This window comes from Sebastes fasciatus, chromosome 14 (assembly GCF_043250625.1).
Source record: "Sebastes fasciatus isolate fSebFas1 chromosome 14, fSebFas1.pri, whole genome shotgun sequence".
Classification (NCBI taxonomy): Eukaryota; Metazoa; Chordata; class Actinopteri; order Perciformes; family Sebastidae; genus Sebastes; species Sebastes fasciatus.
The window spans coordinates 1,273,526-1,288,818 of NC_133808.1; the positions used below are offsets into that span (position 1 = coordinate 1,273,526).

The 15,293-nt window shown below is 40.1% G+C and overlaps 1 protein-coding gene across 2 annotated transcripts in view; it reads left to right on the plus strand.

Annotated features, from left to right (window-relative positions):
* The first annotated feature begins 3,446 nt into the window (after nt 1-3,446).
* obsl1b (obscurin like cytoskeletal adaptor 1b) overlaps nt 3,447-15,293 on the plus strand; it is a 50,398-nt gene continuing 38,551 nt past the window's right edge. For both annotated transcript variants that reach the window (XM_074658064.1, XM_074658065.1), the window contains exons 1-9: nt 3,447-3,793; nt 5,467-6,585; nt 8,181-8,450; nt 10,624-10,884; nt 11,039-11,350; nt 11,447-11,713; nt 11,940-12,215; nt 12,394-12,669; nt 12,935-13,210. In XM_074658064.1, the coding sequence (XP_074514165.1) occupies nt 5,571-6,585; nt 8,181-8,450; nt 10,624-10,884; nt 11,039-11,350; nt 11,447-11,713; nt 11,940-12,215; nt 12,394-12,669; nt 12,935-13,210 (2,953 nt within the window). In that variant the 5' untranslated portion in view covers nt 3,447-3,793; nt 5,467-5,570. The remainder of the gene's footprint in view (nt 3,794-5,466; nt 6,586-8,180; nt 8,451-10,623; nt 10,885-11,038; nt 11,351-11,446; nt 11,714-11,939; nt 12,216-12,393; nt 12,670-12,934; nt 13,211-15,293) is intronic.

Here is a 15,293-nt window from a genome sequence, read left to right on the forward strand (position 1 = left end):
CCCACGAGTCTCCCCTTTACAGACATGCCCACTTTATGATAATCACATGCAGTTTGGGGCAAGTCATTTTTTAATATTAAATGCAGTACCTGTGAGGGTTTCTGGTCAATATCTGTCATTGTTTTGTGTTGTTAACTGATTTCCAGTAATAAATATATACATATATTTGTATAAAGCAGAGAAGAGTATTAAATACTTGACAAATCTCCCTTTAAGGTATATTTTGAACAGATAAAGAATGTGCGATTAATTTACAATTAATCGTCATTAAATATGGACAATCATGCGATTAATCACGATTAAATATTTAAATCGATTGACAGCCCTGATAATACCATAAATTATTCCTCTGACCTAAGAATTATTTGATAGTCATTTGTCCTTCAAGGTATCCATTAAAAAACATTCTTGAGTCCACATTGGAATGAACAGCTTTATTGGATAACGTAAATGGTTGACGTGGCTTTACAAATGCAAAACAGAATGAGTCATTTTGAGTTGAATTTCAAAAATGAGTTTGAGATGAAATGTGTTTGCAATTGATCTTAAAAGGTAAAACAGTAGTATTCTATGGTGCCTCTATCTTTCCAAGCATTTATTTCAGGGTTCAGATAAATCCTTTGTAATCTTATCTGATTGGCTCATGGAGAGCGTGGTAGAATCGGTTTGGTTATCTAAGAGTGAACCACCCACAGTCAGCTGATAGAGTAGGAGCCAGTAGAGAGAGAGAGAGAGAGAGAGAGAGAGAGAGAGAAAGGTTGTGAATGAGAGAGTTTAAGGGTCTTCCTTTCTGAACTTTGGCTTCAAGCTTCATTAGACTGTACTGATAGATGTAACCAACTGTCCAGATTCTGATGGCAAAAATGATCTCACTGTATTTTCTTGGCAGAGTCACTGTTGATGAAACAGTGTTAACCAGGTAGTCGTTCTGCTCATCCTGTCAACACCGTTCTTGACCATGGATGCCAGAGAATGTCAAAAATGTTTCTACTGTAATCAGTTTGTAATTCAGAAGAGTTTGGTAGAGGAAATATACATGCTGAGACAGAAACCATTCTCATCATCCACGCCAAAAAAACATGCATACAAACATGTCCGTGTTTATTTGTGTAGAAGTGAAAGCATCAGCATGATGGTGAATGTTGAGCTCTGGGACTGGGACAGAGGGCAGATTTAATTTGCAGATCATTTGGAATGTATTTTAGCCTGTTTGAAAGAAATAGATTGCAATTTGCCCTTAGAACAATATCACGAATGTCATTATCAGCAAAGTATGAAAACATTACTTGAACCCAAACCCTTTTGAGTTCTTATAGTCAATATACATTAAAAAACACTTTTACCTGGATCTGACACGACACAGAGAATGAGGATATGTGAGTTCTGATAACGGAACAACCCTCCAAGTTGTTACTCAGTTGTAGGCACAAAGCGTTTCATAACCAGCTACAGGGGTCTGAGTTATATCAGATTACCTCCAACAGCTGAAATCAGGGAAGAGGGGGGGGCTGTGGAGCCACTAAACAGCTGAAGGCACACTGCAGCCCACGCTGAGACCACGTCTCACAATCACACAACAGACTCACACACTGAAAAACGTGCTGTCCAATACCCTCATTACCACAAGGCATAGGATTCAAATACTGCCTATTGGCTCGTGTAAAAGAAAGACAAGTAAGGTCAAACTGCATAAACTGTTGATCCTGGAGTGGATAGAGGTATATAAGTGGTATAAAAGCAATGACCCAACCGTACCCGTTTACCATACTGTAAACAAACTCACTGGTTGAATTCAAACTCAGGGTTTACCAACTTGACAGCAGTTTACTGAGAAGACAAAAGAATGTCATGTTACGAGGACTAAAATATCTGACATACAGTAGGCTACTGACATTTCATTTTCATCTACAGTTTTCAGTTAGACTTCCATCTTTGCCACTGAATGAATGATAGTATCACTACTGACACAGCTCTGACACAGAGATGCAAACTTGAAATCAAACTGGTTAAACAGCATACATTACTTACTAGCAAGTCAGTACATTTACTCAAGTACTGTACTTGTACATTTGAGGTACTTATAACTTGAGAATTGCTGCCACTTTATACTTTATACTCCACTACATGTCAGAGGATAATATTGTTCCTTTAACTGCATTACATTTATTTACCACTTATAGTAACAGTACTAGATACTTTATAAACTAAAAGTTGACGTACTGAAACAATAAAGATACATAGTTTAAATTAGCTCCCCCTTGACCAAGTTACATGTTAATATATCAATAATAAAGATCCAATATTATAATAACATAATGCTGACAAGAGCCATTCTACGACTTTTACTTTTGATACTTTAAATCTATAATGCCATTTGTATATGTATGACCTCTACATCATCAATCAATCCGGCCCATGTTAACTGCCCTCTAGTGGATGATCAGTGCAATGCAGGAAGTTTACATCTCTTATTTACCAAATTCAAGATCACGTTGCCTCCACGTAATACTGGGATGGAATACTGGATGGTGGAATTACACAATAATTAAATAACAATAAATACATAAATTGACAAAAATACACAGATCAATATTTATAACACGCATGTGTGTATTACTGTATATACAGTATATATGTATATATATACACTTACATACTGCACATACTATATATATATATATATATATACATATATACTGTATAAACATATATATATATATATATATATATATACACACTTTTATCCAAATCCACACCCCCAGATTATTGTCATTTTCAAACTTGTAGTCCTGACGCTGACTCAAGTGACATCACAACATCGCTTGCCTTAAGCGGCAGCAGCATCAGTGGGAGTTTGTCAGCAGAATAATAGAGAAGTTATAATAGTACAGGGAGCGGCAGCAGCAAAGGCTTTCCCCTCTTCTATAACTTGTAAATAATAAAGTTTGCGATGCTGGACTGTTTTCAGATCTGTACATGCTGATCAATATAGACCTGTTGAGGTAAACAGTGTTTAAGAACCAGCTCATAATTCATGTTATTTTTGCTGTTTTTCTTCGCTATCTGTTCATATTTACCAGCCTAACGAGAATGCACCATAGGGTGGAACTTTGAGTCTTATTTATCTATTTTAGTCATAATTTATAATTTATGTTGCAAATAAAACTTGTTTTCCTCCTTTCAGCAGCACACTGTGTAATAGTTATAGACTGTAGAACTTGTGCACAACTTGTAAATGAAACAAATGTTGGAGACTTAATGAAGGTGAGCTTTAAAATATTTGGAGACCAGAAGCTTGTTGTTCTCCTTAGATTTGTATTGCAAAGCCTCAAGTAAGCTAAGCAGTGTGCCATGCACTAGCCACCTGAACTATCTTTAGCCCCTGCTGGCAAGTGAATGGAAGTGCCTGACTTATCTTCACTGCTGTCATCGAGGCAGCCAGTATTTTTAGGGGACAGCAGCAGCTGCAAAAGCATTTAACGGTATTCCACGAACAATGACACTTGGGGTGTCTATGGCCTGAGCGACACAGAGATTGGGGGACCACTCTGAAGTTGTTAAACGGGAAGCTAGTGTGCTGAAGTTCTGTTTTCTTTTCCTCCTACCGGACAAACGTCTACAAAGATGTACTGGAGTAGAACTTGGGACCTTTGAGGAGAGCATGTGTCTAAATCTGAAGTCAACTTGGGACATTACTCAGCCTTCAGGAGACGAGTGGCATTGCTTCTTACCTCGAAGAGAGATTGCAAGTGCGGAATGTATGTTGACGGTCGTTCCCGGCGACTGAAGCGAGGTAGGTCATGTGAGGGGTACACAGCACAGCTTCACAAGGGGCAGAGGTCATTCCAATTAAATCAGACAAGTAAACACAGGGGTTAATCTCCTCTCTTTAAACCTCCGGAGGGAATATTGAAGACACTTTCAACGCAATGTCCAAACTGTGCTAATAAAACATCTTGCAAGGTGAAAAACAGTTTTTATGCAACTTACAAAATTCATGTAAACACCCAGTTATATCAAATCATATATTCCAGGGTTATACAAAATAGATTTCCATCAACATTCAGTTCAATTTTAATTAAAAAATAATAATAATACTAATTGGTAAGCAATTAAAACTATTATTAGTAAGTCAACTTTCTCGTTTCCATCAATATTTAAATTTAATTCAATTTTTACTGTACCTACAATGTTTAGGCTTAGCTGGAAAAACTATAATCAGATAGGAGCTTTATTTCGTTTTTAGTTGTAAGCGTCTCACATAAAGATTAACAATATTTTGAAAAGTGTGAAAGAATACAAGACAGTATTGTTCAGTGTTCCAGTATTTGACCATGGGTTGGGTTTTGTGTTTGAATAAAAACAATTATATCATTAATATTATCAATAAAAAAAAATTATTAAATGTTTCAGTAAAAACTATCCTTCAAAGGAAATCTTGAAAACATCCTGAGATGACCTTCTTTTGAGACGTGAAACTTTGTTTATTACATCCAAGAGGACAAAGTTACAACACTCTGTGGGAGCTGCCCCAAAACACATCAACTCAGTTTACTGATGAATATACTCTGTCAAGTTCAGAGGCTCCCCAAACAAGATCTTGGGCAGAGAATGAGATTACACAAATGGTCATAAGGGGAGCACAGTTTTCAGAGGGAGAGAGAGAATTACACTGAAGTTTAAACAATATTTCTAGGATTGCCTAACTGATATTTATATATGAATATGACGGCAGACAGAGCTGCCAACAAAAAGTGTGATGGCAGCTCTGTTAGGGAAGGCTTTCTTTGATCCTCACTTATTCAAATCATTTTCATATTAACGGTGGCATATTCTCACTATATTTGAACTGCAAGGTCTCTTGGGTGGGCAGCCTGTGATTTTGGCCTGTGTTTTTGTGAGCATGTGGGTTCTTTGTGATACCTGACACACACTCCCTCGCAGGTCTTTATTTAGGGTATACTATATTAAGCACTTACCCATTGAAATACAGCACCAGCTGTACTGGCTATATGTTGTGGCTGCTGTTGCAAAAGGACTAGGCTGTCCACCCCCCCCCCCCCCCCCCCACCCCCCCACCCCCACCCCCACCCCCCTCACTGCTAGCCTGTTTTCGCTCATGCAGACAGATCTAATTCAATTAGTCCTAATAATCATACCATCCGTTTACGCTGACACACATGCACAGATAGGAGGCTGGGCTGAGTGTTGTCCATTCCTGTTCATTTCATTATATCAGGAAGGCTAAAAGTATAACTATAGTTTATAATGATATAAATATAAATATAACTATATATACAGTTATTTCATATGATGATCTGGATCAAATGTTAGAACAGATTACAATTTAGCTATTTTCATGTTCCAATGTTATTTCAATCTCTCAAGCGGTTTGATATTAAAGTAATCCATCTGTTTAAAGTAATTAAAGTAATCCATCTGTTATTTCTTTTCTTTTTTTTAAAGAAATTTGCAGTGCAGAAGTTGGACCGTCTTCCCCCAGTAAATAACTGCCCCGTGTTACTCTCCTGGACTGCTGAAGGTGAAGTGAGGCTGACACCAAAGCAGAAATGGATGTGTTTGGTGGTGCACCACGTTTCTTGGCCTATCCAAGACCTGTGGTGGTACAAAGTGGAACTGATGCAGTCCTAAAATGTCAAATTAGTGGTGATCCGAGGCCTGCCGTTATCTGGGAGCGAAACAATGAAAAGATTGACCCACTGGGACGATACAGGGTCTTTGAGGATGGAAACGTTTACAATCTCATCATTTCAGCTGTGACCACAGAGGATAGTGGCCAGTACATATGCAAAGCAAAGAACAGCATTGGGGAAACATACGCAGCGGCCACACTGAACGTGGAAGGCGAAGCACAAGAGATGGAGTTACGAGAGGAAAATAAGCCACGGTTCCTTATCAAGCCCCTCTCCACTCGCGCCGGTCGTGGGGATGATGCCGTCTTCTCTTGTAAGCTTTGGGGAAACCCACGACCAGAGGTTGTCTGGGAAAAGGATGGCAGGAAACTCAATGAAATATTTGAAAGCACACATTTCAGTGTGGGCTTCCAGGACGGTGGATGGTTCCAGCTCAAGATCTTTAAGACTCGTGCTCCAGATGGTGGTGTATATACATGCAAAGCCAGGAATGAGTGTGGGGAAGCGTTGGCAGGAGCTGTGTTGCTGGTTGATGCAGGCCCAGGACATGAGGATGAGGGAAATCGTAATGGCTACACGAATGGCCACTGGAAAGCCAACCAGGGAAAACAGAGGAGTGGTAGGCAAGTGCCAAACCGGCTCAGAGACGACACCATGACCAAGTCAACTAAAGTGAAAATGTTTGCAGTGACAGAGGGTAAACATGCCAAATTCCGCTGCTTTGTGACTGGGAAACCCAAACCAGAAATCATTTGGAGGAAAGACGGCAGGCTGATACTGTCTGGAAGGCGTTATTTGTTATATGAGGACAGAGAAGGATACTTCACACTTAAAGTTCTGTACTGTAAGCAGAAGGATAATGGAGTTTATGTTTGTGCTGCGTCTAATACTGCCGGGCAAACCCTCAGTGCCGTACACCTCTCCGTAAAGGGTAAGTCAAGATCATTTTCAGTGGCTTCAGAGTTTTGATTTAGTAAAATGTGAAGAAATGTATCTCCATGTTAAAGAGTGAAGGCAGACACAGCTGCAGCCTGTGACTGTGAGTAGAGGAGTGAGTGAGGGTGTGGTGTGTTCTTGGATCACATTTCTATCCATTTGATGCTCGGATGATGTCAGTGAGATATCTCCAAAGAGGTACTCTGAGATCATTTATTGGGGTAGGGCCAGACAGGGAAGGCAAAATGAAACTTTAAAAAGTTTTATGGCCGTGTGATGATGCTTTTAGAAAAAATAAAAGCTTATTTTTTGCACAGTGATATTGTTTTGGAGATGCTGAAATAATATGCTTCGATATAAAGGAATCTTACAAACTGAAATTACAAATTGATTATTGGTATAAAAACAATAGTTAATATTACGTATTGTTCTGTCCAATCCTTTTTATCTTCAAAAAACCTAATTTGACAAAGTATACCTGTGAGGTACAATATACAATAAGAGTATAATCTCAATATTCCACAGAGAATATGGTTACAGATTTGACCAATGCTTTTACAAAGCAAATAACAGCACGAACTGTACAAAAGCACAATAATGCTTACTGTATGACGCATGATCCTCACAAATGCCTACTTACTCATTGATGTCAAGTCAAGTACATGGATTTCTATTATCATTTAGTTGAATTCATAAAAGGGCAGGTCGGCAGGCCAGTGAGCTGCAAATATAATCAGTAATCAAATGCTTTGACACCAGCTGCTTTAAAAGCAATTCAATCCTTGTCCACTGGAGGATTAATGCAATGTAATAATGATCTGAAATTCAACCCGAGAGATATCTAAACAGGCAAAGTTCATCATCTTGAGGTGGATTCCAACAGCAGTATGATGTCTGCAGTCACTTAGCTTGTGAAAGGTCTAGGGGGGCGTCCATGTGATCGAAGTCTTTGGGAAGGGGATCATATTTCTCACATGGCCCAGAGAAGTCCAAACTCAAGGCACCAACAGACAGTATTGTACTGTGTCAGTCTGAGATAAAGACAGCATCATTGAGGTGGGGTTAATGGTCAGTGGTGGCTAGTGGGTCCATTTAAAGGGGATTTAAATGGAATATGGTGAATGTATTTCATCAGTTGTCTGTGTGTTTAATTGGACTTGGTATGATAAAAAATGAAGAGCTTTGCACACAGACTACTAAACACAGTCCACATTCTTTTGTTTACAACTGTCTGGTACTTTCTGATGGTGTCAGTTACAAACAGTTGATTTCCTATCCAACACCCGATGTGTTAATGACCTTTCCATTCCTCATCTAAATGAGCCACTTGTCTCATGGTTTTGTTCATCTTGTTAGAATTTACTGTCAAATACATTTCAATTTACACTGTTTACTACAAAGACACAGACGATGTGCTGTGTAAGGTTTCGCATGGGCGACATGCCTGAAGAATATATATTAATCAACTAACGCTAATATTTTTGTCAGAAGTTAATAAGAACCTCTTAAACTAACTTTAACTTCATTTTAAATTAGGAGATGTCATATTGGCTTAATCAAACTGGTGTACTTCCTCCTCTTTGGTGCCAGAGCCGCCTGTGCGGTTCAAGCAGCCCCTCATTGATCTAGAAGTATGGGAACGAGATTTGGCTGTTCTCGAGTGTGAAGTTCCAGAGGACTCCGTTCCCATCACATGGTATCTGGAGGACAGACGGCTGCAGCCAGGGGCCAAATATGGAATGGAGGAGTGGGGAACAAAACGGCGACTAACTATCCGTGACATCGGAGTTGACGATGATGGGATTTACCTCTGCGAGATGCCTGACGGGGGCAGAAGCATCGCTGAGGTGGCTGTGAAAGGTAAATCAGGATGAAATAGCTGTGGTAACTGTACTATATTTTTGGGAGAGTAATTTATATAATTTCATGGAACAAGTATGTGGTCCATACCCTTTTAATAAAAAGAGGTTCATGTTCAGATGAGACAGTTCAATTTATGTTTGGGATGATCAAAACCAAAGTTGGTCTAACTTACTAACTGTGACAGCCTAATCATTAAAGCTGAAATAGGCCAGATTGGAGCAAATATGATTAATAAAAGTTATTATTATAAAACTGTCGCTATATTGTGACAGTAGTACATGAAACAGGTAACCTGAAAAAAACTCAAGTGCCTCTGTGTCCTCTGGTGTCCTCCGGTGCTCCTAACGGCATCTGCAAGATCTCACAGACCGGAGGAAAAACAAGCAGTAAGAGCTGATCTGAGGTCTGCTGTCCAGCTGCTGTCTATGAGAGCCGGCTGTCAATCACTCACAAACTCCAACCAAATGGTCAAACTAGGCAGCGCTGATCAAATATGAATCAATATTCTGTTACGTTAATGTATTAATTTCTCTCCTCAGATGTTTTCAGAATCATCTTGTAGTGCACGGTTTAGCTGTGAAATTAGAAAGTTTGTGATGCGGTCGCCATTGTGAAATCTGTTGAAGGAATGCCAATAGGAACGCTCTCTCTCTGAAGTGACCTGTGATTGGTCAAAGTCTCCCGTCACGGGCTAAATTTTTAAAGCCTGAAAACAGAGCCATGAGGAGGAGCAGAAGTCTAGTTTTCTCTCAGAACACTTGAATTACAATATGCTGAAAGGTTATTATGGAATTTTTGCCCAATGATGCCAAAAAATATACTGCCTAGTGCCACTTTAAAGTAACACTGTGTAATAATTAGGGGGATCTATTAGCAGAAATGGAATATAATTATTTAGTATGTTTCCTTATAATCAACTGAAAATAAGAATTGTTGTGTTTGCGTTACCTTAGAATGAGCCGTATAGGAGCGGGTCCTCTCGCCATGTTTTTACAATAGCCCAGAACAGACAAACCTAATTTTTCCTGCTTGGGCCGAAGTTACTCGCTCCGGAGGTAATCCCTGCTGTTACTCCACTCTGCCGCCGAGAAACAAGACATGGGAAACCTCTGCTGGTCTTTAGGAGCTGCAACTTTTTCACAAAGCAGCTATTTCTGCACAAACTGCAACTTCTACTGAACTTGATATTCTCAAAGCTAAACAAACTCTGTCTTCTGCTCCACCAGCTCACTTGTTCGTTCACACATTCGCCGCCTCTCTCTCTCTTGCTTCACCACTCACTTCCCACGTACACACACACAAACACTCCGCACTGACTCTGCTATTCTCCAAATCACCTACGCTACTCTTACAACAGCTCTAGATGGGGCCATTCGCATTTTCGCGTCAGCCACTGTAGTTGTCCTACACACTTGGCACACGGGAGAGGTTTCAATCTGCAACCTCACCACTAGATGTCGCTAAATCTTACACACTGTTCCTTTAATTTGTTCTCCTTCTGTCATTTTTTAACACATATGCCTGACAAAAGTCTGACAAAACACTTGCACTATCCTCTTGCTGTACCGTTTCATTCCTTTCCCCGCCTCCTTTGAATTGGTTTGGCACTTGAGAGAAAAGGAAAATCCTTGTAAATGAAAATGCTAAGGCAGTGAACATAAAGTCTGATGTAATTTGACTTTGGGAAAGCACATTTTGTGTAATGTTGCTTTTCATCTATATTTTTTCAACCAGTGCCAATTGGAAAACACTATATACTGTAATAGTACTAGTCCATTATGAGACTGTCCCTCCAAGAACAGTCGTTCAGGAAGTGCCCAAAACAACATACTGTATGTGTATGTTCAAGTGAGAAAGCTCTGTAGCGGAGTAGAGGAGGTGGAAGTGGTTGCACGACTCAACAAAACGTTGAACTTTAACATGGGAGACCACTGTTCAATTTGTGTTTCCGACCATTAATCAACAGTGTTTCTTTAAACTATGACCACAATCACTCCCTAACCCTAAGCAAGTAGTTACTTATTTAACCATGACGATGAAGGCCCCCTAACCATTTACAAATGACAAATCTGGTTTTGTTTGTAGGGTCCTTATTTTCCATTAGAAAATCAAAATCCTTGTCCCATTAATGTGCAAATGAGTTACTCACTTTCAAAGTGTTTCCTTCCAGGGACAATTTTGCGGAAGCTTCCAAGAAAAGTGGATGTATTGGAAGGCGAAAATGCTGCCTTTTGCGTTGAAGTGGAAAAAGAAGAAATGGACATACATTGGTACAAAGACGCCATAGAGCTGCGTGAAACGCATCAGACCATCCTTAAGTCCTTTGGTCGAACTCACATCCTGGTTTTCGTCAATACAATGCCCCAAGACTCTGGCCTTGTGACTTTCCTTGTAGGCAGATCCAAGACTTCCTCTCAGCTAAGAGTGAAAGGTAGGGTCACTAATCTGTAGATTATAGAATTCCAAATACAATATTTGCACAAAAAATTATCAAGATCAATAAGTTCCTTTTGGAATCGATCAACCTGTATCAGTTATTCCAATCCAAAGAGATATTGATGCATAATGGGTTTCTTCTGTTTCAGCGGCCAGACATTGTCCTCCCAGTTGTCCAGTGGGAGTGCAAATCAACACAGAGCGTGCTAATGCAGCTCTTCTCTCATGGGTTCCTGCTCAGGACACACGAAAGAATCCTCCATCTGGATATGTGCTTGAGCGACAAGAAGTGGGCACTGGCTCACAGGAGTGGCTACAGTGCCTAACCACTGACTCCGCAACCTCTGTGGAGATCCTCGGTGACAGCGTACCATGTGAAGCCGATTATCGATTTCGCATCTGCAGTGTAAACAAATATGGAAAGAGCAACAATGTTGAGTTCCCTAAAGCTGTTCATTTGGGTAAGTTCAGTTATACTATTTTTTTCTTGATTAATGAATTCACAACATTAAGGACACTGCTTGCTAAATCATGTATAAACTGATTCTCTTTTCCAGTTCCAGTTGCCAGAATACAAGCTCCCTTACAGGATGCGTTGGTGCCTGAGGGGCAAGATGCCCTCTTCTCTATTGAACTCTCTGCTTCAGTTATTGGTACATGGTTCTTAAGTGGTACTCAGCTTCAGGAAGATGAGCGTTATTCCATGCGTCGTTCACGAACACACCAATCTCTTCGCATTCGAGGAGTACGTGAAACAGACAATGGAGCCGAGATCACATTTATTGCCTATGGCATCCGGGATTCTGCAGCACTGTACATTCAAGGTACGTATGGGTCATAATTTGCCTGAGTATGTGTCTCACTAGGCCTAAGATGTACTGTGTTTTTATTTGTTTTTCTTGTTCAAAATGGAAATTGGACAAATGTGCAAACATTGTTTGGCACCAAAAATGCAAGATGACACTAACGTACTGTATCCTTCGGTTCAATATCCTAAATGACAAGACTCGATGATGTAAATCGTTCTCATTGTTTTTCTAAAATTTGCAGCTCCTCTTGTCAAGTTTTCACCAATGTCAGAAATGGATCGAAACAAATTTGTAGAAATTGGGAACCCCATTGTGCTCTACTGTGAGCTGTCAGACTCTTCAGCTCCAGTGAACTGGTACAAGAATGGGGGGGAATTACAAACAATGGAGGGTCTGCATATCCAATCAGAGGGCACCATGAGAAGAATTGTGATCCAATCAGCAGAGTTCTCACATTCGGGAGTGTATTGCTGTGATGCCATTGATGACGTCATCAGGTTCAATGTGGAAGTAGAGGGTGAGTGGAGTGAGTTTCTTACAATGTTGGTGTCTTTCACTAACCATCTTCATTGTCACTTTTACCCCGTTTTTCCTTTCTTATTGAAAAAATGCGTTTAGTCTTCTTTTTAAGTCTGACTTATCGAAACATAAAATTTACAACTTAACGATCCATTAAAATATCTAAATATCCTTAGCCCCACCTGTGAGGTTTTCAGCAATTCCAGATGCTGAGAGGAACAAAACCATCGAAAGCGGCTACTCCATTGTTTTATGCTGTGAGCTCTCAGATCCTTCTGCCCAGGTGCACTGGTACAAAGATGGGTCAAAGCTCCATCCTCAAACTGGAGTAGATATTCTAACTGACGGCTTGGCGAGAACACTGATTGTCCACTCAGCAGAATTTTTCCACTCTGGGTTATACTGCTGCAAGACAAAGGGTGACGCCATCACGTTCAGTGTGGATATCAAAGGTGATTTTTTTTTACCTTAAGCGATGTGAAACATTAATAAGCTCGTACTCAGCAAAGCAACTAACTGATGACACTTTTGTATGTTGTATGTATGTCTGTTGCCTTTCTTCTTAGCACTCATAATAAGAGCAGCTAAGCTGTCACTTTTTCTTTGACTGCCTTACAGCATGTTAGCAATTTAGTTGTCAGTACATAGATTGTGATAATCTTAAAGGCTGGCATGAGGTTGATTTGAGGTTGACATAAGATCTAAACATATCTATAGCTCCACCTGTGAAGTTCTCAGCAATTCCTGAAGAAATGAGGACCAAGTTGACCGAAGCAGGCTGCCCTATTGTACTCCAGTGTGTGGTGTCGGATCCTGAGGCCCACGTTTGCTGGTACAAGGATGAAATGCAGCTCATTTCAAACTCTGGATTAGAAATCCACTCAGAGGGCAACACAAGGACATTAGTTGTTCAGTCTGCAGAGCTGTGCCACTCTGGTATGTACAGATGCACCACAAAGGATGATACCATGGAGTTTCAAGTGGAGATCAAAGGTGATTTTACACTTTTTATCTTGTTCGTTAATATTGTAACCCCACCTCCTCTTTATAGATGCCACTAATAATCCCCGCTTGTACTGTATGTGGTTTGAAAGACTGTTTCATGCACATAACCTTAAAGAAGTGTTAATGCCTTAGGTAATTATTAGTTATAATCATTTCTTTAGCAACTGCTGTGCCCTCAATTGAAAGTCTCCAAAGCCCTTTTCATTTTCTGCTCAGCAGTTACATTTTTGCAAGATATCCATTTCCACAGTTTTGATTTTATTAAGCTGTCCTGAATTCCCAATACTAGCTATACCAGTGACGTACTCTACTATCTTTGACGTTGAGAGAACCAAGTCACTTGAAGCGGGCAAACTTTTGGAGCTGGAATGTGAGGTTACAGACTCCACTGTGCCTGTCTGCTGGTATAAAGATGGTGTAAAGCTCTCCCCGCCGAATGATTGGGATATACAGAGTAATGGCACGTTGAGGAGACTCATTATCCCATCTGCTGAGCTCTTGCACTCAGGGCTATACAGCTGTGAAACCTCTGATGACACTATTCACTTCACTGTGGATATCAAAGGTGATTTTTATTTAAATTTGTTGAATCTTTGAGAAAATCCTAGAGCTTTCTGGTGACTAGATGCAACTAACACTTTCAATATGCATATCTGTCTGTCTGTGTTCAAGTGGTGTTTTATGTCAAGTTGTAACAGATTCTTAAATCATGGTATAATTAATCTCTACTGACTAAATGTGAGTTTTTCTCCTTGAATTTGGTCTGAGATATAACAGATTGGTTCCCCGTTTGGGAAAGCTGAACCTATAACCCCTTTCTTAATCAGAGAGTAAATATGCACTGTTCAGTCCGCAATTATAATATCGATCATCATCTTTAGCTCCAACGCTGCAGTTGTCGCCCTCACCAGAGGTTGTGGAGACGCAGTCACTTGAAGCAACCTGCCCAACTGAACCAACATGTGAAACCTCAGACCCTGCTTTCCAGGTGTCACTGCAGAGGGATCAAGAACAGGATTGTATTAAAGAGCCTGATTTTGAAATGGAAGGCATCAAGAGGACCCTTGTTATTGAACCAACTCATCCTTCGAACTCTGGAACATACTATTGTGCAACGGCAGATGATGTTGCCCAATTAATAGTAAACAATCAAGGTGATTTTGCAAATGTGTGTTAAATTTTAGTTATGACTAACTTTTTGTGTAGCTTTTAATCTGTCTTCTTATTCGTGGTTAGAATGGAGAGCTAATATCTGTGACAGTTTTGACAATATCTCTTTGAAGTCACTTTTTCTAAAATCTAGGATAATGTACACTGAAATTATCCCCCTAATGATTGTCTGTAGTGCCACCTCCGACATATCTGCTTGGCCCTGATGTTGAGAAGACCGAGTCTGCTGAAGCGGACTGCCAAATTGTTCAGCAATTTGAGATTTCAGATCCCATTGCCAAAGCCTGTTGGTACAAAGACGGAACCCAAATCTACCCAAAACAGGAAGCTGACTGTGAATCAAAGAGCAGCAGCCAAACCGTGCCCCTCCAGTCACATGACTTGTCTAGTGATGGGAGGTTTGGCTGTGAAACATCTGGCGATACACAGTTGTGCAATGTGGACATGAAAGGTGGTCTTCCACATTGTACCTGCACAATTAAGAATCAAGTATTTAGTGACATACATGAAGCCATCACCCAGCTCATTGTTTTCTCTTTGGCTTTGTCCAAACAGCAGAGCAGTGTCACTATGGTGACGAGATTGGTGAGATAGCTGATGCATCTGCCCAATACACTGAGGATGTCAAAGGTGATTTGATATATTTCAACATCAGTCATCCATCTTAACCCAGCACATAAATGCCACTAACAGTAGTGGTGTATTTTACTGTTAGCTCCATCATCTGAGGCATCTGCATCTTTTTTTTTCCCTTTTTGTCATATGAATCCTGGTCTTATGTCATTTCCTGCAGTGTTTGGCTCTTAATCAAACATGTGGGTGTTAAGTAGCTGAGTAGCTGCTCTTCATACTAACATATATGTTGTTTGTCAATTAATTCTTCATTTTAACAGCCATCTTT